We start from the raw sequence: 23102 nt of genomic DNA on the forward strand, positions 1-23102 counted from the left end.
TCCTCAGTTGTCTCAAAGCAGTGTTAGAGCAGCCTGCAAGTAGAAGACATTTTGTTTAGTGTGGAACCTAAAAATGGTTTTGTCCAGATTGCCTTTTAGGTGGAGTGAGGACCCAAGTAAGGGGCCCACTGTTGTTTCGTGGGCTGATTAGTGTAACTTGCCCTTTACCCCACACAGGCTTTACATGTACACTATGTACTCTTTGATTCAGACATCTGCAGCTGCACATTTATGCTCCCTGATAAAGCACACCTAGGGTGTTATGTCATTTTCAAGTAGCCTTCTCACTGAAGACATGTCATGATAGCATTAGGTGCCAAAACCAGAGAGAGAGGCCATTTTTTTGGTCAGAAGTGATATATCTTTACAATATTACAGGCCAGTGGTTTCTAATAGATGCACTATGACCTTCGTATAGCTAGACAATCGATTGTTACCCAACTCAAAGCTACTGCATCTCTAGGCAAACATTTCTACACCTATTCCACCAGACTGTGTATGAAGGTGAACACTATCTAACAGTGCCTATCCCATATACATGCCTATGTTTTCAATAGGTAGCTAAGAGTATGTTCTCTGGAGAAGGCAACTGGAGCCAGTATTATAGCTCCACAGTAAGGAGCTTCCTGTTTAGCTTGTGCTGCCTTCCTTAGGAGTATACAATAAGCTTTTGGTTTTATGCCATAGGCCAGATGGTCTTGCATGCCAGAAAAGTGCCTACTTGGAATGGCCAATGGCAATCTAGAATGCAAGGTCATATGGATCCAAAACCTTTTACCAAGTGAACCCTTAAGAGAAAAAGCACACAATAAAAATATACAAGCAGAAAATATTCTTTCAAACCTGTGACCACTTTATTACAGAACAAATGTCAATAGATTGAAAGCAAGTCAGCATATTTGACAATCACACTCTGCAAAGACAAAATATGTAATTGCACATGACATTGTAACTAAAATGAACAACACATTGAGTGTAGACCTCTACATACATAGTTACAAATGGCAACATTACATATACAGTATTAGCATCTTAATTTTTTGCACAATCACGATTACAGCAAAGAATGTAGAAAGCAGAACTGGCATCCAATAGCTACAGTACAGCTCTAATGTTAGAGCTGATAGCAGCATAACTGTGTGCTGTTAACCAAAAGGCCCCCAGACAGTCCCTGTTGAGTGAACTCAAGGGGACAGGCTAAGGGCCAAGGCAGCAGAGTTCAAGTGAAGGCCCCAGGCAGTCCATGTCGAAAGAGTACACTCAAGGGGACAGCCTAAGGGCCAAGGTAGCAAAGGCTAAGTAGCAAGCAGCAGGACCCAGTACTGGAGAGCACAGCATGGAGACCAAGGGCCAGGACTGGAGAGAACCGCATGGAGGCAGGAACCCCAGAAAAAGCATAGTAGCATGGAGGCAGGAGCCACAGGAGAAGACACTGCAGAATGGAGGCAGGAGCCACAAGAGAGCACACTGCAGCATGGAGGCAGGAGCCCCATGAGAAGACCCAGCAGTATGGAGGCAGCAGCAGAAAGAGATGAGATGGGACACCAGCATGGAGGCAGCAGCAGGAAGAGATAAGATGAGACACTAGCATGAAGGCAGCAGTAGTAAAGATGAGATGAGACAGCAACATCAAGAGTAGGAGATGTGACATGAAGAGAAGAAAAAGCTGCTGGATCATGACTGGAGAAGGAATCAAGGAGGCTGGAGTTCATGTGTGCATGCTACCCGGCGCGTGTAAGTATTAAAATCCAGGGCGGCGTGCACAAGAGGGTTAGAATTAAGCAAATTTGTGCAGCAACAAGATCAGGGCACCCCCAGTTCCCTCCCAGTCTGCTCCAATTTAGGAGCAGACTGGGAGGGATCTTTCCTATCCCCTACCCTAATCTCCCTTCCCCTCTTCTCCCCACCCTCTAAAAACCCTTTTATTTTTTTCTTTTATTTTGCAAGTTACTTCAGGGCCAGACCTGAAGCGAGGAATGGCACTGTCCCGGCCCACCCCTTGCAGGAAGGCTGACACCTATGCGCATTCTGGCCTTTACACGTGTGGCCTGGGCTTTTTGAAAATAGGCTCAGTGTGCACAGGGCCCGGCCACGCACATAAAGGCCAGATTTTACACACAGGGGGGATTTAAAATCCAGCCTCATATGGATTAATATGTCATCAGCTAATGCAGACAATTTAAAAGCTAGCACACCCTGCTTTCCTATAGGTATTGCTATAATTGCTTTATTTTCCATAATCTTTATTAAAAGTGGTTCTAACACTAGGAGGAACAGCAAAGGAGATAACGGGCAACCCTGCCTGGTTCCACGTTGTAGCTCCACTGTCTCTGAGTCCCATTCACTAGTACCATGGCGAAAGGCTTATTATATAGTACTTCAATCACCCTACTTTACAAATGTGAATGACCAATTGACACAATCAAATGACTTCTCAGCATCAAAGCTGAAAAGGAGAGATGGTAGCTTTCACTTAATACTAGCCTCTATCAAGGTTACTACTTTACACTGAGCACTTCCCCCTTCACAAAGCCCACCTAATTCAATCAAGAGTGGTAGGAACCGCACCAATCGATCTGCCATCATCTTGCTAGCAATTTCACCTCAAAATTTAGAAGAGAAATGGGTCGACACAATCCTGATACTAAAGTCCCACCCTGCTTTAGGTAACATATCAAGGCCATATTTGGTGAATATGGGAACTGTCCTTTTTCAACCAGTTCATTAAATAGTGCTCCCAAAGGGATTAAAACTGCTCTCCCATCAATTTGAAAACCTCCACCAAGTACCCATCAGGTCCTGGTACCTTAAGTAATTGGGTTTGCTTAATTCCTTTTTTTTTTTAATCTCCCCCAGTTGTATAGGGGCATTTAATACCTCCCACTGAGACTCCGTTGACTCTGGAATACATGGTGTATCTAGGTATGCCTATATATTCTCCTGTTCTACTCTAGGAGCCGTGTATAATTGTTGATAATATGTTGTAAAAATGCCGCATATATCCCTGGTAGAATTCTTAATCCTTCCCTCAATGCCCTAATATATCTGGTTACCCCCCCCCCCCCCCCCATGATCTAGTAAAATTCACGAGCATCCACCCTAGCTTATGACCAAAATGATAGACCCATTTTAGTATAAAAGAGACTTCTGGGCTCTCCTTTGCAATAATGTATTGAGCACACTCTGTACTTCTAAAAGGCAGCCTTAGAAGCAGGGGTCTTACAGATTTCATAATTTCATTTGCTACCAGTAATTGATGTTCCAGCTGCAACATTTCTTTAATCATTGCTTTTTTCTTAGCGGCCACATATGAAATTATTTCTCCCCTCAATATAGATTTAGCTGTTTCCCAGTAAAGAATAAGGGTTTCTCGGTGAGCCTCATTAAGAACAGAAAATTCTTCCCATTTTTTCAACAAATATTCCTGGAAGCCCTTGTCTTTACAGAAAGATGAAAAGATGGAATTGGTAAAAATTGACTTTTTTGAAACTTGCCCAACTCTGGCCGAGTTTCGCTCTATCGAGCTGCCTCAGGGGCTATGGCACACAAATACAAACAAATAAAAGTACACACAAACGTAAATATTTGTAAACAACAAATAAATATGATATAAAACACATTAAAACATAATAAATAATATCAAAATACATAAAAAGAACAACACATGGTTTGTGTGTATATAAAATAACGAATGTTACATAAAACATGTATTTGGAAGTACAGATACTTGTCACTAAAATGTCAAATTAGAAGTAACTGAAGAGAAGGGTGGAAACACATATAACAAAATAAAATAACATAATCTATAGCAACTAAAACAATGCAACATACACTTCATCAAACAGCCTTCAACTAGTACATGCAAAATGTAAAGATGAAACAGAGCATGAATGAGAACGAAATATGTTGATGAATCAATCCATGTGAGTGGTTATTAATAAAATTGTTACACTAAAACTTCATGTGATACACAGTATACAAAGATAGTAAAACTTAATCTATACCTTCTTGAACCATTTAACTTGGTTCTATATGGTTCCAAAGTCTTTCAAGGTTGAAGGAACATGAGTCAGCATACCAAGTCTTGACGTGTTCTAGGAACTGTCACTTGCGATTCATAAGTCACTTGTACAAGCGGTATTAATGCGATTCTTATGGGACAAAAACAATTTTTTTGAGTTTTGCTAATATATGAGTCCATAATTTTCTTAATATTAATCCCTGGCAGTGATTATAAATGTGGTGAAGCCATCAAGTTAAGTTAAAAAAAAATTTTGTCCCATAAGAATCGCATTAATACCGCTTGTACAAGTGACTTATGAATCGCAAGTGACAGTTCCTAGAACACGTCAAGACTTGGTATGCTGACTCATGTTCCTTCAACCTTGAAAGACTTTGGAACCATATAGAACCAAGTTAAATGGTTCAAGAAGGTATAGATTAAGTTTTACTATCTTTGTATACTGTGTATCACATGAAGTTTTAGTGTAACAATTTTATTAATAACCACTCACATCGATTGATTCAACATATTTCGTTCTCATTCATGCTCTGTTTCATCTTTACATTTTGCATGTACTAGTTGAAGGCTGTTTGATGAAGTGTATGTTGCATTGTTTTAGTTGCTATAGATTATGTTATTTTATTTTGTTATATGTGTTTCCACCCTTCTCTTCAGTTACTTCTAATTTGACATTTTAGTGACAAGTATCTGTACTTCCAAATACATAACTGTTTTATGTAACATTCATTATTTTATATACACACAAACCATGTGTTGTTCTTTTTATGTATTTTGATATTATTTATTATGTTTTAATGTGTTTTATATCATATTTATTTGTTGTTTACAAATATTTACATTTGTGTGTACTTTTATTTGTTTGTATTTGTGTGCCATAGCCCCTGAGGCAGCTCGATAGAGCGAAACTCGGCCAGAGTCGGGCAAGTTTCAATAAAGTCCATTTTTACCAATTCCATCTTTTCATCTTTCTGCTGTCCGCTACATTGGATCGGTAACCGGTTTGTTTTCTTGGACCAGCCCTTGTCTTTATAAAGATATTTAGGGAATCTCCACTGAGGGCCGGATTTTAAAGCCCTGCGTAAATCTGCCAACAAAGGTAGGAGGGGATAGATAGGGCCGGGGGGGTGGGTTAGGTAGGGGAAGGGAGGGGAAGGTGAGGGGAGGTGGAGGGAACAGGCAGCGCACGCCAAGCTCGGCGCGCACAGGTTGCACAAATGTGCACCCCCTTGCGTGCGCCTGCCCCGGATTTTATAAGATATGCGCGGTTATGCGCGTATCTTATAAAATCCAGCGCACTTTTGTTTGCGCCTGGTGCACGAACAAAAGTACGCACGCGCGTAAATTTATAAAATCTACCCCTGAGTGCGCATCAAACCCCTTCAAATCTATCCACACCAGAGAGTGGTCAGGCATCCCTGGGGTCCTATTTCTACTTTACCAATTCTTGAGAACTTGCTACTCAGCACCATCAAATAATCTGTAAGGGAAGACATACTATGTGCTCTGGATATGTGTGTATATTTCTTGGCCACTGGGTTAGATGTTCACCATAAGAACATAAGGACATAAGAACATGCCATACTGGGTCAGACCAAGGGTCCATTGGGCCCAGCATCCTTTTTCCAACAGTGGCCAATCCAGGCCATAAGAACCTGGCAAGTACCCAAAAACTGTCTATTCCATGCTACTGTTGCTAGGAATAGCAGTAGCTATTTCCTAAGTCAACTTAATTAATAGCAGGTAATGGACTTCTCCTCCAAGAACTTATCCAATCCTTTTTTAAACACAGCTACACTAACTGCACTAACCACATCCTCTGGCAACAAATTCCAGAGTTTAATTGTGTGTTGAGTGAAAAAGAACTTTCTCCGATTAGTTTTAAATGTGCCACATGCTAACTTCATGGAGTGCCCCCTAGTCTTTCTATTATCCGAAAGAGTAAATAACTGATTCACATTAACCCGTTCTAGACCTCTCATGATTTTAAACACCTCTATCATATCCCCCTTCAGCCGTCTCTTCTCCAAGCTGAACAGCCCTAACCTCTTCAGCCTTTCCTCATAGGGGAACTGTTCCATTCCCTTTATCATTTTGGTCGCCCTTCTCTGTACCTTCTCCATTGCAACTATACCTGTCTTGAGTTGCGGTGACCAGAATTGTACACAGAATTCAAGGTGCGGTCTCACCATGGAGCGATACAGAGGCATTATGACATTTTCCGTTTTATTCACCATTCCCTTTCTAATAATTCCCAACATTCTGTTTTTTTACTACCGCAGCACACTGAACCGATGATTTCAATGTATTATCCACTATGACGCCTAGATCTCTTTCTTGGGTGGTGTCTACCAAATCCAAATTTTTACACAACCAGGACACCTGATTTGTTGTTTGATCTCCCAGCAACCCTTTGCCAGATGAGTCATCCATTATAGTCTCCCCCTAATATAAGAAAGCTTTAAGGTTTGCCTACTAAACATTTCTCCAGCCCAGTATAAAAAGCATGTTGGTATTGGTTAGGACCATATATATTACATATTGTAACAACATGACCAAGTAGCACATCTTCTACAATGAGAAATCTGCCCTCCACGTCCATTATTATCTTATTGACTTGGAAGGGGACCTGTTTTCCTATCAAAATGGTGACCCCTGCCGTTTTATTAAGCACTTGAGAGGAACAGGGCTGGCAAAAGCACTAGGCAAGCTAGGCCTAGGCCTAGGGCATCAACCATTAGGGGGTGCTGCCTTCGTGCACATGCCAGTGAGGCAGGGTGAGGCAGCCGCTTCAGATGGCAGAATTTTGAAGTAGCAAAAAGTGCACCTTCAAAATTCTGCCCAGCCCCCACCTCACCCTGCCTTCCCCCCCCCCCCCCCCATCATGCCAGCCTTCCCCCAAGACTTACGAAAATCCCTGGTGGTCCAGCGGGGGTCTCATGAGCGATCTTCCACTCCTGGGCCGTTGGCTGCCACTAACCAAAATGGCACTGGTGGCCTTTAGCCCCTACCATGAGACAGGGGCTACTGGTGCCATTGGCTGGCCTGTGTCACATGGTAGCGGCAATGGATGGCCCATCAGCTGCCATTAACTAATCCTGTCACATCTCAACAACAAAAAACCTTTGCAACGAACACAATTGGGCACCACTGCAGGTCCCTAGTAGTTCAAACATGTGATATACAGTCAGCCTTTCCTGTAATAATCTAGTTTACCCAATCTTCTCCTGTGTCAGCGACTTCAAAAAGGCCAAGGCTGCTTCTGCCAAGTCGGACATTGTATGTTTATTGTCTTGTAGTCCTGAAAAATTAAGACCGGTTCGACCTCTAATTTCACCTTTCTGTTTTACAATAAGCTTGGACAATCGCTACTTTGTGCCAAGTTAAAAAATTTTGCAATGACCAGTCACATTTTCACCCGGTTAAGGAACTTCAATCCCAGGCAGTGGACCCTTTCAATCCAGAGGTTGCCATATTTTTTACTAGTGGGTAAGATGTGGCAGCCATTCTTCCAAAACACTCGCCAGATTGTTATCGCGAATGCTTTCCGGGAGGCAAATAAGATTCCCTTGACGGAATCTATTTTCTAAATCATCGATTTTAGCTACTTGTTGGTCCCAGTCAGCTTTCAGGGTTGCTATTTCTGCCTCTAGCAAAAGTGTTCAATCATCAAGCTCGGAAACATGCAATTCCACTTCCTGTATTTTAGTCAGCCAGTAACATGTAAACTTTGTTGAATTTGGCATATATCTTTTTGAATTTTGTTTCTAGTGCCACCTCCACAGCTGTCACCACTTCATTTACCTTATGGTCTTGGGCCTCTGGCGATGGCAGAGCACTGAGGAGCTGCCATCTTAGATGTTACTACCTTGATCTTATCTTTTTCCTGGTGCAGTACTTTAGCAGCCATACAGCTCTCCCCTCAAGCACTTCAAAATGTGTCCCATGGTATTGCACACAAAAGAATTAAAAAAAAATAATAATAATAATTTCTGCAAAATAAATGCTAGCAGGTAGGCAAGGACAGTAAATAGAGGCCCAGAGCTAAGCAGGAACATGTCCTATAAATCCATCATGTCACGTGACCCCTCTGCAAAATTCTATTTTTGTTATTATATAGACTCTTTAATATTGAAAATTGTATCTATTTGAGTAGAAATTGCAAATTTAAGGACTTGATCTTCAAAAGCATTTACATGCTTAAAACATATGACTAAATGCACTTTACCCATTTACACAGGTAAATGGCTTTTGAAAATTGCTGTGATAGTAAGTTACATTTACAAGCATAACTCATTTGAAAATTCAACTGTAAAGTTTCTTGTGATTGCTCTAGGTAAAATCAACTTAGTTTAATGAGACAGTATAGGGAGCTTACTTTCGGGCCAATACAGTAAAATTTTCAGGAGAGCCGGTGCTCTGAGGCGAGCGCCCGCTCTCCCGACGCGCGCCCAGGACACTCTCCTGGGCATGCGATTCTCTATGCTAATGAGGACCCACGGTAATAAGGAGGCGCTAGGACACTAGTGCGACCCTAGCGCCTCCTTATTGGCAGAAGCAGCGGCTATCAACGGGTTTGACAGCCGATGCTTAATTTTTCCGGCGACAGTTGTTGAACCCGCTGACAGCCACGGGTTCGGAAAACGGACGCCGGCAAAATTGAGCTTCCGTCTTTCAATCCGCGAGCCGCGGGCTGATTTTTTATTTTTTTTTATTTTTGGGGCCTCCGATTTAATATCGCTATGATTGTTGGGGAGCGCTAGGAGAGCGATCCCACTCCTGGGAGATGTGTGTGCCCTTGGGCCACGGCCCGACGCCAGAGGGGTCTGGAAAGGTGCCGCGGGAGGCGTGGCATGCCCGAGCATGGGCTGGACGGAGGCAAGCTGGAGTGAAGACTGGCAGACAGGCCCTCCTCCGGACCTGCACGCTTCGGAAGACCCAACAACGCAATGTTGGTCTTGTGAACAGTCCTCCGACCGTTCCCAGCCCTTTCGGACCTGCCGCAGGGTACGGCACGAAGCGGCAGGCCAGATGGAGGCCAGGGCAGCGAAGACTGGAACATGGATTCAGAAGAGACTCAGGAACGACGTAGACTCAGGCATAGACGTGGACTCAGGAACGAGGTGCAGGATCCATAGACATGGACTCAGGCATAGATGTGGACTCAGGAACGAGGTGCAGGATGCATAGACGTGGACAGGCACAGGCGTGGACTCAGGACTGGATGCACAGAGGTGGAATCAGGAACGAGGGCTGAAGGAAGACATGGGCACCGTCCCTCAGGGCGCCCTACTCAGACCACCCGCGGGACTGAGTCGGAGACCACCCTGCCTCATGCGCGCCCTACTCAGCCCTGGAAGGCTGGTCACGGACCACGCTGAGAGCGGGAGAGCACAGGAAAGAGGAAGCAGGTTTGCTGCACTCCTGGCAGCTCAAGGCAAGGATACCCTGCACTCCTGGCAGCTCAAGGCAGGTAAAAGCATCAGGATCAGGAACAAGGACTTCTCAGAGATTTAGAAATGAGGTACATGGCTTGCATCACAGATGGCCCTAATCAGCCCGCCCCGAGGGCTGGTCACGGACCACGGCGTGGCTTGCCGCGAGGTACCAGGACATTGGAGGACACAGGATCAAGGTGCTAGCTTTCAAGAGATTCAAGAGCAAGGTACTTAGCTTTCAGGCGAGTTTCAGGATCAAGGTACAAGGCTTGTAATATCTGGGCTGGACCTTGGATACCGGGATAGGAATCAGACCTCAAGGCAGGAACAGGAACAAGTGAACATCAGGACTGGAACAACTGGAGACATCAGGACTGGAACAACTGGAGACATCAGGACTGGAACAACTGGACAAGAAGCTCAGACAGAAAACATGGAACACTGGACCTTGCAGAAGGCTGGAACACAAGGCAGCTCCTGGAACAAGGATCTCAGGAGTGACCAACTCCTTGCGAAGGCAAAGACAGACTGAAAGCTGAGCCCTTAGTAGAGCTGAGGTGGACAACGCCCAGGGAGGGGTCAGCAGGGGGCCACACCTGGCTGGCCCTTGAAGAGGAGCAGAGAGGCGCGCGCCCGCGCCCTAGGAGGCTGGAGAGAAGAGCTGGAAGCTGGTGGCGTCCTCAGCCACGTGGAAGGGCCCAGGGAAGCAGCGGAGCAGCCTTGAGCTGGAGCTGGGTGAAGGCAGGTCAGTGGAGCAGCTCCCAGCTGCAAGGACTGAAGCAGGAAGAAGCAGAGAGAGGTAAGGCTGGCTGCAGGGGAAGCAGGGGGCTGTAGCAGGCTGCAGGCACCGTTCCACACTGCAAGGCTGAAGCAGGAAGGCAGAAGCGAGGTAAGCTGGCTGCAGGGAGAACAGAGAGACTGCAGGCAGAGTAGAGAGCTGTGGCAGGCTGCAGGCACCGGCAGGGACGGCTTCCCTGCTGGGCAAGGACCCGGGCTGAAGCAGGCACCGGCAAGGACGGCCTCCCTGCTGGCTGAAAGGTCCCGGGATCGCAGCAGTACGTCGGGGGAAGGCAGAAACAGGAGCAGAGGAGCCGGCCGCATGGCAACAGCTGCGGGGACAGCCCCAGCTGATTCAGGGAGAAAGAGAAGCAGCAGCGTCAGCAGCCCGACTGGCTGTGAGAAGGTAAGAACCTGCCCACGCTCCTCGCGGGCAGGATCGCAACAATGATATTGTCAGAGGGTGTACAGAAAAGCAGTTTTTTCTGCTTTTCTGTACACGTTCCCAGTGCCTGCCGAAATTAAAGGCAGGCGTTAATTTCTGAGAGTAAAATGTGTGGCTTGGCTGCACATTTTGGGGTAGATTTTTAAAGTTATGTGCGGGCGTAGATTTGTTCGCGCAACCCATGCACATATTATAAAATCCAGGATCCGGCCGGATTTACACGCGCAGGCTTTTAAAATCTGCCCCTTTACTTTCTGTATGGCGCGGGAATAACTAATAGGCTGAGCAACATGCATTTTCATGTTAATTTATTTAATGATTTTATATACCGACATTCATCAAAGATATCACATCGGTTAACAGTGAAACAGTAAACTACGTTTAAGATGTGTTTGACATGAAACAGGCGAGAAAATATATGCATTATAAACTACGCTTAAATTGCGTTGTGAACTATATACATTGCACTACAAAAACTATATACGCGGGCGCTATTAGTTTTTTGGGGGCTGGACACTCGTTTTCCTCGTGCTATTACCCCTTACTGTATATGGGGTAATAATAGCGCGTCAAAAACGCGCGTCCAGACAGGGGCTCCGAGCGCACTGTTCTGTATTGGTCTGATTATATGGCCAGCTCATTCTAGGAGTACAGCAAGAAGTGCTATGCAAGGGAATAGAAATAAAGAAAGAGCAAGTAGAAGCACTGAAATGTGACTGACAGTTAACTTAAAACTGGAACTGTTAGAACAGAAATGTGTTTCAATAAAAGGGACCTTACTATACCAAAGGAACATGTTTACAAATTCCTTTCTTAGAATATGTTCCCTTACCCTAAAGTAAAATATCAGCTAGAAGGGGCGATCATTTCATGGTAATATTTGAGAAGCCATTGAAATATCTTTATTTCATCAGCTTATAACTACCACTGCTGATCAATACCAAGAGTGAAGTTTTTGTGAATAGACACAGTTTAGATCCATTTGTCTGGCACATCATGTTTTTATAATTTTTATTTTATTTAGTATGCTCTATTTTTCTGCTTGTGGGTTTTATTTCAAGTCTTCCAGCACACCGTGCTGTATTTTATTAAATAGCAATGTAGTAGGTGATAGCAGATGAAGACCAATTTGGCCCATCCAGCCTGCCCAGTTGAGATTCTTCCACTTTGGGTAGATGAGAATAAAAATTCCCATATACAGTGCAACAACAATTTCCTTCCCCCTCCATCTTTGTTTGACCTGTCATCTCAAGCCTTTCCCCACTACTACCATCTATGTTCCTCTGAAGTATGCCTAAAATTCACTAAAACTGCTATTTACTTCTGCCTCCACTGTTAGGCCATTTTTCAGGCCTTGCCATCTTTAACTTTGATCTTAAAGGACTAATACTTAATCCAACTCTCAGGCCCCTTCCATATCTGATTACCAAGTTTTGTAATAATACAGCCACCAAAATGAGTCAGCCTGTGGAAGAAGAATTCTGAGCTCCTGCATTTGCCACAGACTCAGAACAAGATAAGCATTTCTGGAAGCAGTGAGGTTAACTTTCAAAAAACTCCATACAGCCACCTATATGTGCATATATGGACACACAGAGATCTAGGATAGTATTTTATAACCTGTGCATATTCTAAAATTTCTGCTTTCAATGTAGGCTAATTTCTAATCATAGGTCCCACATAGCAATTTTTTAACTTCTGTTTTAAATTCAGTTAAAATCGCCAACTTATCTTGAATTCATATCAACTTGTCTTGAAGCACCTGTAATATTGAAACACTGGACGCTGAACAGTGTTTCGAGATTTGTGTCAAGGATAGTTATTTCTTTGTAAATTTGGATACTTTTTTCTATAACAGAAATGGCATACATTAAAATGTTGCCCGGGCATGCAATCTTACTAATCAGAACTATCTTCTCAGCTTCATCTATTCCAGTAGAATGTCTCTATATATAATATCCAGTCAGTCACTGGACTCAATAAGTCCAGCAGGTGCTAAGATTTTCATTCCTCATTCCCATAATGCTAATTTTGTCCTCTCTACTAAAATTAAGTCATAGGCTCTACACGCTCCATTGAAGATAAATCACGTAAAATTAAATCTTGAAAAGTTGATATATATTTGTCTAATAGTCCAGATGGTCTCCATTTAGATGGCCCTTTTATCACTGAACTGTCCTCGGGTTGTTCTGAAAAAAATGTCTATAATTTCCTAATGAAATGAAAAATGGAAATATCACAACTGAAAGTGTCATGTAAATTAGTAGGGATGAAAGATAACACAAGATTGAGAACCTGTTTAGTGTATCTGTAACAAATTCGCTACTGCGTCACTTGCCTGGATGATGCTCGAGTTACTGACCACTACTATCCATCTACTCCAAAATGTGGAATTCTGCCCTGTGTTTGTAAAAGCATCATGTTTTCTGGATCAATGTGTTTCGTCTAAAAAAAAAAAAAAAAAAAAAAGATGTTGCAATTGTGTGCGGGTGGACGTTTCCTGATGTTCTGGCCCACTGGAAAATTCATCAGAAGAACCCTCAAAGGAAACTTTCTTAATCCATCCCAAAGGGTGTTGATTGTCTTGTTCTTTATGTATCCATAAATACACTGTTTGTGTAGGATAATCTCTCTTGTCCCTCCAATATTTATTTATTTTAACTTGTTTGAAACATTCAACTTGCACTTTAAACTTTGCTAATGATTTCTGATATTTATCTGCAGACATCCCTTCCTGTATTTTAAAGGACAGTGCTTGAATCTATGAAGTAACCAGCTGTATTCGTCTTGATTCGGTTTGCTAGCAATACCATGAGATCTGATCCGCACTTATTTAGGATTAAAATCTATTTCTTGACAAACTCATGGTCATCCTTATGCAATTCTAGCTCCTTGTTCATATAGAGACCTCTTGGTATCATCTGACATTTTATATATTTGATAAGTAAACGCATGTAATTCATCTCTTACTAACCGCATAATTGGAGATGACCATCCCAAAAAGTGGATCAGTAATGGCTTGATTCATGTCGTTTATGCAAACGTATATGCAGTGTATTGAAAGTGAGTATTTCAGTCCATTGAACATGCATACTTTTCCTACCAATTTTAAAAATATACACATGCATATTTTATGCATGAAAATAAAGTAGGACTTGATCATGTAAAACCTGATTTACACACTGAAGTTAGTATATTCCAAAACATTTGATTATGCAAGTCCAGGCTACTTATGCATGCAAGTGCTTTGAAAATTCTCTCCAGTGTTTACATTTTTCATATTCAAAACCAAAGAGAAATCTTATGCTTCTTCCTTACATTTTTGTGTGTCTCTTGCACTTTATGGGCTTGATTTTCAAAGCCTTTTTATATGCATATAATCCCTGCCTTATTCATATAAATTGTGCTTTGAAAATTAACCTGGGATTCTGCACATAAAAAATACATACTATACATGATTTCATGGAAGGTGGAGTCAGGGTGGGAAAAGGATTTACCCACTGGGGAGCAGGTGTAACTGTGCGTGGAAGTCCATGCATGTTCCCGTTGAACCCATGAATTTTCAAAATGGACTTATATGAAGTACCCACAGGAATTAGCTCTATGCAGATAGTTATAAAATTACCCTCCCTGAAGTTAATTTTAAAGCCATTTACCTGTGTTATACAGCGATTTAGCTGGATAAAATGGTTTAGCTGAAAATGGTCCTCTGTTGGGCTAAAACTATGCTCAGGCTTTCACAACAGGCGTATATTTGGCTGGGTTTGAAAGGGGGAATTTATAGAACGAATGATAATTTTACTTCCTCTTGGCTACCCACACAAATAGGGGCAAAGTAAGTGGATGCTTCCAGTACGTGCACTTTGCAGTTATTAATTTTAACTGAAAATAACACCCATTGCTTCCCTCTTTATCTTTACTGAAATTTAAATACTGTCCTCTGCTACAGCTCAGGGTGGTTCACATCATAAAACATGCATAATATATAATGCAGGCTTGACAGGAGAATATAAAAAATGCATTAAATTAGTAAAAACTCCTCATAAAAAGTTAAAAATAAAACAGTACATAAAATAATCAAAGATAAAAAGGGCAGCGCACTGAGCAGATTTTAAAAACCTCCCAAGTACACGCATACTTGCCGCTACGTGCACAAACAAAAAGTTCCAAAAAAGGGGTGGGTCATGAATGTGGTCTGGGCAGGGCATGGGAATTTCTGGATTTAAACTTAAAATTTGCACGTAACTTTACTTCTGGATGATGTATAAGTCATAAAACAGAAAACACTAAACATATCAGTGGAGTTTTAAGGTTTGGGGCTAACAGGGGAGAAGAGAGACTATTAAATTAGGCGGAGTTGGAAGCCCTATTCTGTATCTGGGCAAACTGGGAATGAAGTGGTAAAACTGGTAATGGCATTGGCACGTGTGTGTTTTAAGATCCCCCCCACTTACATGGTAGAACTGGCATTTGTGCAAAGGCGCACATCCACTTAACCCTGCACGCACATATGTGCATGATCAGACTACTTTATAACATGTTGTTATATATGTGCATATGTTATAAAATGGCCACATCCCTGGGTGCGGGCCAACAAATGCATGCATATGTACACCCATGCACCTGTTTAAAAGTTACCATCCCTGGTTTCTAACATTTTCTTAAATGTTTTTGAGCATAGCATCAAGCGCAGTTCATCAGGAGGAGAGTTCCAAAATGATAGAGCCACAATTGAAAAAGTGTGCTCATGTGTCTTGGTCAGCCGAGCAGCATGAGCCAACGGAGCTTCAAGCAATCTAAGGTCTCGAGATTGTTGATCATGGGTGGGATTGTGAATTTGTAAATTACTATATACCCATTGGGAAAGGACTTAAGGTCTGAAGGTTATGATTTGTAATGAATCCTTTCATGGACTAGAAGCTATTGTAGTTCCATCAGAACAAGAGACAACTGACTCTAACTTATGTAGGCTAAAAGTGCCCATGTAGCTTGTGAATAATGCAGGCTATTGAAAATTGTTCCCTGTAACCAAGGTATCCAGGGGAGTTTTGTGGGTACATATTTTATATTCCTCTCAGCTGATAGTGTCTCATTTTTCTTTTGTGATTTGCTGAGTTTACTATGGACAGTTGAGTAAGGAATTGCTTTATTGCTCTATTTCTAATTGAAATTTTGTGGGGAAGAGGAAGAGAAAATCTGCTGGAGAAGGTAAGGAAGAGCAGGATTTGTTTTAGATCCTTGTTGTTTTCAAGTTGTATGCACACAAATTTCCGTTTTGCTGTAGTACACCACCTGTTGGGACTGGATTAAGATGCTGGTGCACTGAAGATAATCGAAATAATGAAAGAGTACCATTTTAGGCCTAGCTTTCACAATAGCAGTGATCAAGGCACCATCCTCATTTTACAACTGTGTTATTTTATTTATATTTAACCATTTAATTAATATCATGACAAACCAGGCATTTCATGAAATTCTGTGAGCAGTATATGGAAGGTTCATATCATTCTTAGCCATGAAGTTGTTAAAAATGTAATGCCACAATTTGCAAACTCTGTCTTTAGTCTCCATTCAAGAAGTTTGTGATGGTCAAAATGAGTCAAGAAACTGTTTTTATTCTTCAATTTCTTTGTATATTTGGGTTTTAGAAAGACCATCCTTTGTGAAGAGACCAAGTAACATGGCAGTAACCGTGGATGACAGTGCAGAGTTTAAGTGTGAGGCTCGAGGTGACCCTGTACCCACTGTGCGATGGAGAAAGGATGATGGCGACTTACCAAAAGCAAGGTGAGGTATTTAAGCCAGGTTATCCAGACACTAGAGGTGAAATGTGTCTCTTCATGTTAAGAGTAAATTAATAAATAGCAATTCACCAGTCAGTAAATCTCACAAATACTTATTGATTATCCCTGGGAACTGTGCAATAGAAAAGACAAGCACAAAGTACATGCTTTTTTTTTTTTTTTAGAAAAGATTTTTTCCTGCAACAAAACATGGGGGTAACCCTTTGATGGCCAATTTTCTGAAGGCGGCCTAGTTGCCAAGTACGTGCACATTTTTAACACATGTCCATTGTGTAGATAATTTTCAGAAAGAAACTCCCTGCATGTTTTTAACCCATGATTTGTGCAGATAACTGAGCAAGAGCAAAATAGCACGTGGACATTAGAAAGCTGAATTTAGGTGTGCGGACCTAAGTAAACCCCAGGAATTCCTCATGGATACAAATACTCTTACCAGGTACAGGAGGGACATTTTCAGGTGGGTAAAATTACCCACATACAAAATGACTGAAAATTGTCCTTCCCTGGACTTAGGCCCATTTTCTTATAGCCCTGGTTATTTTTTCTTCCACAGTTTTTCAAAACCATAGTGATATTTGCGTATTTTTTTGTTAATGCAGCTCAAAGCTAACTTTATGATAATCTTCCTAACATGTGACTTCAGAGCACTCCTGGCATTGAGAAGTGTTGTATCATGGCAAATTTCATTAACCAGATTTGGGCCAGATTTACTAAGGCTTTTCTCCCATTTTGTGTCTTTGGGAAAAATGCTGAGTAAATGAGGACCTTTTATGTGCTATCAATGATTTTGCTTTATTGGTAAAAGTGAATCTCAGAAAGGACTGACTAATGGTACGGACCCACTGTGAAAGTTCTATAAAAGTATTAACAAATGTATAAATATAGCCATGTGCCTATTTTTCAGGCTGGCTTAAGAATTTTCCAAAGATGATGTATTTGAAGTTCTTTATACCACCAGGTTCCTTCTTCTGTTAACCAAATAGGAAGCTGGTGTTGCCTCTCACTTGCATGCCTTTCCTTTTGTTCTGAAATAAAGGTATGAAATCCGCGATGACCACACTTTCAAAATCTGGAAAGTCATAGCAGGAGATATGGGCTCTTACAGCTGCATTGCAGAAAACATGGTTGGAAAAGCAGAAGCATCAGCTACTCTCACTGTTCAAGGTATGGAAGCGTTATTGTTAAATCAGCAGAGATGAAAAAGCAAACATCCATCATTCATGTCATTGAAAAGATATCACAAACAGATGCATTTGATTTGGTTCCTTGATTTAAGTTTTAGTTTCTTATATAGTTGAAGAAGGCATGTTGGTATATAACGGGTAGGAGGAAAATTAATGTATCAGAGGATTATCTCAGTTTTAGATTAAACTTTCAAGAAGGGAAGTCACCGTCTCCAATGGAAATCACATAGAATTACCAATTCTTCTTGTCAGTATTAAGTGAACAGAGACCATTAGCAGAGTCTAAGGATTTCTAAGGGGTAGAACAACAAATCTTTTCTTTCAGGCTCACAGTTCATTGTACTGTAACCTCCTGATCTTTTAATGGCTTGTCAATGCCACTTTGTATATACCATGACACTCCCTATATTCATCTTGTTAGCACTAACACTAAATAGATTTTAGTTATTTTAAAGTAACACTAAACTGGGTTCTAATACTTGAGTTTCCTTATTTGAGTAAGTCTTGAAGTCTGTCTTCTAAAAATACTTTCTCCCTTTACATATTCATGGACAAAAAGTCTTTTGGAAATAGGAAAATTGTATTCAGCTTTGTGTTTCTTTTCAAAGTATAATTGTGCAGTGTTAAGTTAACGAGAATTATCAACACATACAATCCCTTTCAGTGCACTGTCCAGATAATCCCTTTTCTCTCCCTCCTCCCCACTGGCAGTGATGTCATAACGAAGTTCTCTACTAAATTGGCTAAGTTCTTCCTTCTTTCATTTCCTCTGCTCTGCAGGAGCTGTGATTGTGATATTTATAGTTTTAACTAAAGGATGCAGTCAGAAGCAGTGACACCTACCTCTAAGGTAGACATTGTATTCAATGTTCCCTTTTTGGTACTGTTCTGAATATAAGGTTAAAAGGATATATAAAAAAAAAAAACCCCAGGATAAAATACCTTTGCTTTTGAGTGCTATCTGCTATAGCATTCTTAAATGCCTACAGAATTATTTACAAGTATTCAACTCCTGTAAGACGAGCTGGAATTCATAAGCTATGCTCAGTGCTGTGTTCTTGAGGTGAAAGGCAGGCCAGTTTTGTGCCTGACTCTTCTACTCTTTGGCTGGCTTGTTTTGAGAATAACTCTTCTATATGATGGGATGGGGGAGGGTGAGAAGAGCCCACACAGTGCTGAGCCACCTTGGAAATGCCCATAAATTCTGACAAAGAAAGGAAACTGAAGACAGGTTGTAAAGAGGAAAAAATATATGAACAATTCAAGGCTAGGATACAGGATTACAAAAATGCTAAATTACTTCAAATTATGACCACTATAGTCTCAAGGAAAGTGCTGTCTCAGGTCTTTTGTTTTATGGTGCAATTCTCAGTTTTGAGACCTAGTATAAAGATGCATTGCATGCTTCCCTTATCAGATGAATTCTATTCATGGACCACTCACCTGGGAAGTTTATCAACTTTCTCAGGATTTAAATAATCTGCAGTATTGCTGCTCCCCTTACACAATAATGGAAAGAATGTTCTTAAGCTATCACACTCTGCTGATTGGAAGATGAGTTGAATCCATCTTTGAGAAAGCTTTCAGAACATGTTATTGGACCTGCCATGCTAGTGAGCATGAGATAGGTTTTAACTTCCCTTTATAGCAAGTGAGACCTGGATTTTTCATCTATTCAGTTTATAGTAGCTATTTTATCTTGAAATATGTCGTAAGGATGAGAAGTTTGAAAGGAAAGAATTTATCAGTTTCCGCTTTGCTATCTTTTAGGCAGGAAGCTTAAATTTTTTATTTGATTAGTGTAGGGGAAGCTTTAGTTTCCTTGTTATCTTTTTTTTCCTGTGCGGGCTCATCTTTTTTATCTAGGTTTTAGCTATAGTGTAACACATTTTTTTTTGTTTTTGCTGGAAGATTAATAATAAGACTCTTTCTTTAAGTAAGCATATTTATCACAGCACTGACCCAGTCCCTTGAGCCGAGAAATTTGGGGGAAATATTTACAGAAAGGTAGTTATGTTAGTCTGTAGTGACAGAAACATCGCAGGGACTTGGAGGCACCTTAAAGACAGACATATTTGTTCAAGCTCAAGCTTTTGAGGACAAGAGTTGCATCTGATGGAGTGTGCTCTTGCCCTTTAAAGCTTAGACCTCAATAAATCATTAGTCTCTAAGATGCCACCAGTCTGAGATATTTTGGGGAAGTGTTCCTATTTACCAGTAGACCTGCAGAAATAGAAATCCAGGAGGCCAACAAAAAGCAAGGAAAAGAAAGAAGAGCCTACTGGATTGTGGGAATTTTTTCTGCTGACAGGAAAGCCGCTCTTCAGAGATGAATAGAAATGAGCAATGGGGGGATGGCCTCAAATTCTCTTGGTCACCTCTGCTGACCAAGACGGCATGGAAGAGATTGTCTTTGGAAGAGCTTTGTCCTTCAAGCTCTTGATCAGTAAAAACTGTTATCCAAGTATCTAATCAGTTACCCGGGTAGAATCAAGGGATGATGTATATAAAAGCACCAGTGCTGTTTAAAAGTTTCTTTTATCTGCACTGAAAAGGGGGAGGGCAAACAGTTGACAATGGGGCAGATTTTCAAAGCTCTACGCGTGCCTGGCCTATTTTCAAAAGGCCCAGTGGCACGCGTAAAGCCCCGGGGCGCGTGTAAGTCCTAGGGCTTGAAAAAAGGGGCGGGACATGGGTGTGGGCGGGGAGGTCCGGAGGCAGGGCCAGAGCCTCCAGGCACAGTGGCCATTTGGCGCTGTACCCGGGATCACGGAAAGGCCATCGGTTAGGGGGGGTTTAGGTATGACTGGGGAGCAGGTTAAGTAGGAGAAGGGAGGGGAAGGTGGGGGGTGGGGGGAACGGGGAAAGCCATTGGGGCTCCCCTAGGGCTTGGCGCATGCAAGGGGCACTAGTGTGAATCCCCTTGCGCGTGCCGACCCCGGATTTTATAATATGCGCACAGCTGCGCGTGCATGTTATAAAATCAGGCAGACATTTGTGCGCGCCGGGTTGCGCGCTCAAATGTCTGCCCGCGCGTACGTCTTAAAATCCGGCCCAATGTGTAGGGATTTCATTTGAAATTCCTGCCTGTGCTTTGAAGCATGGACTCTATCCCTGCTACATTGCAGATGCCAAGTTTGTGGGTACCATGGTGCCATCTCACCCAAAAGTTTGTGCGTACCTTGGTGCCATCTCGCCCAAAACTTTTAAAGAGAGACTTCACTGAGTTTCCATTTCAAAATATACTTGTAAACCTATTGGGCTATTTCAAAATTGCCCCATAAATGATTTTTCCATATACCAACCATCTGATATGTGTTTGAGGACCCCTTCGCTAGATTATTAATGGGTATCTGAATAATAAAGAGCTGGCTCCTGCCCTGGATCTTCCTGATGGTTTCTGTGAAACTTTACCTCACACCTTTTGAAAAAATCAAACACAGCTTCAGCATTGCTCTGTGCATTTTGTATTAATTCTTAGATCAGACCAGAGCAAACATCTATAATTTTTCTGTCTGACAAGGGGGACTCTTGGATGGCAGTGTATCTGCACACAGCGAACCAAAGGAAGTACTAATCTTCCCTTGCGACCTCTTACAGTTTCACAGATATAAAACAGCTCTTCACCTCAGCCCATTGATTTAATTCCCAGAGTAAATTTAGAATTCCCTATCAGCAGAAAGATCATGTTCCCTCCACTAAGTCGTTACCAGGAGTAGAATTGAAAAAGCTTTTCCCATTCGACAGTTATTTGCCAAGCAATCAAATTCTTTCTTCAATAACCTAAACCCTTTAGAAAATCTAATTTCATTTTTGTTTGTTTTTGTTCTTTTCAGAAAGATAAAGAAAAGGTATAGAAGTTATACTTTCCCTCTTGGATTATGCATGGCACAGGCTTAGCACAGAGACTTGGCTACATTGCTGCCCTGAGCGTAGAAGTGTCGTACGGTACACTACGGCAGCAAGAATAAAGCTGTAGTATACTTTATTATACTATGCAATGATGTGTACGCGCACAGCACTATTTAAATAATGCAATTATTTATTCTGGCTGCACCTAAGAAATCCTATAGTGAAAACCTTTAAACATGTAGTACATAGGACTGACACTGGGGACTGCTCTGGGAACATGACTGCCCAGAAGGCACAGGTAAGGCTTTGATGCAGCATTCAGAACCTAATTTAGACTTAAAAAGCTCTGCCACTTTTTTTTCCTATGTGTGTGCCCACTGGTAGACTGCACAAAGGTCCCCATATTATTATTTCTGGAGGTGCATTTAAGTAGTATCCTCTTCCTTAGGGGATACAGTGGTGATGCAAGGGCTCCTCCTATATCATTTCCCATGTAATTATTCAGTGTGCTGACAGGATATCCCCTGACTGATTGCCCAGATTCATGCATACATACCCTGGTAATGATTACATTTTTTGGAAGTATCATTTCCAGCAACGTCTCACTAGACCAATCCTGAGACCTCCTGTAAGAGGTCTTCTTTGACTCTATATTATGTGAAATGAGTTTAGAGTTGGGAAATAAAGCTACATTACAAAATATCCCCTGGTGGTCTCTGGAATAGGGATCATCAATGTGGCATAGGTGCTCTAGAACATTCCCAAAAATGCTAATGATTTGATGAATGAAGCTTATTGTGCCTACAGTCAGTTTCCAACCTAGCTCGAGCTGTTAGTTTCATAAAAGCATCTCCTCTATAGAACTAGTTAAATCCCTAACAATAGCTTTCTCATGCAAAGCTAGAGAACATTGTTTCTCCTCCACCCCTGCTGCCTCTCAGTCACTGGATATAGAGAAGCTCTGCTTTCGAATTTAAAGCCCTGTTAATCTCCTTTACCTTTTTGCCTGCTTGACTGACAGACTAGTACATACTCTTTCCATATAATTCCATGCTATGGGTCCCAATTCCTTAAATCAGTACGTCATGCAAGACTGGGGGCAGAGCTAAGGTGTTACAATGCTCTCCTGGACAGCTAATCACCTAAAATCACAAAGAGTAGACTCCTTGTCACGTCCTACTTAAAATATTATCTATTACTGCCTTTGTAAAAATATGGGTACCCGATTATCAAATACTTTTATCTTTTGCATACTCATTTATTGAAGCCATGCCTTAAAGCCCTTACCAAAACAAACGAGAAGGGAAGGTGCTCCTGTCCATCACCAGCCAAATATATAAATCTCCTCATGTACAATACCATAGAAGAAACTTAGTGTTGCAGGCATGGGCTTTTTTTCCAGTTACATTCCCTTTGGGAGATGTGTAAGTCAATTGTTCCCCCATCCTCAGCTCCATTTCTTGTGCTTGTCTTGTAAATAGACCACAGCCGCCTTCGGGCAAAATAACAACCACTATTATCAGCTGAAACTTTTACTCCTCTTTGCCACCAATGAGGGTATTAACAAAAGAACAAGAAACA

The 23102-nt window shown here is 41.7% G+C and overlaps 1 protein-coding gene across 7 annotated transcripts in view; it reads left to right on the top strand.

The window, feature by feature from the left end:
- Nucleotides 1-23102, top strand: part of ROBO1 (roundabout guidance receptor 1) — a 1172418-nt gene that overhangs the window by 1004160 nt on the left and 145156 nt on the right. For all 7 annotated transcript variants that reach the window (XM_029577784.1, XM_029577785.1, XM_029577783.1 and 4 more), the window contains 2 exons: nucleotides 16330-16468; nucleotides 17522-17649. In XM_029577784.1, coding sequence (XP_029433644.1) covers nucleotides 16330-16468; nucleotides 17522-17649 — 267 coding nt within the window. The remainder of the gene's footprint in view (nucleotides 1-16329; nucleotides 16469-17521; nucleotides 17650-23102) is intronic.

The sequence above is a fragment of the Rhinatrema bivittatum genome, chromosome 15 (genome assembly GCF_901001135.1).
Source record: "Rhinatrema bivittatum chromosome 15, aRhiBiv1.1, whole genome shotgun sequence".
NCBI lineage: Eukaryota > Metazoa > Chordata > Amphibia > Gymnophiona > Rhinatrematidae > Rhinatrema > Rhinatrema bivittatum.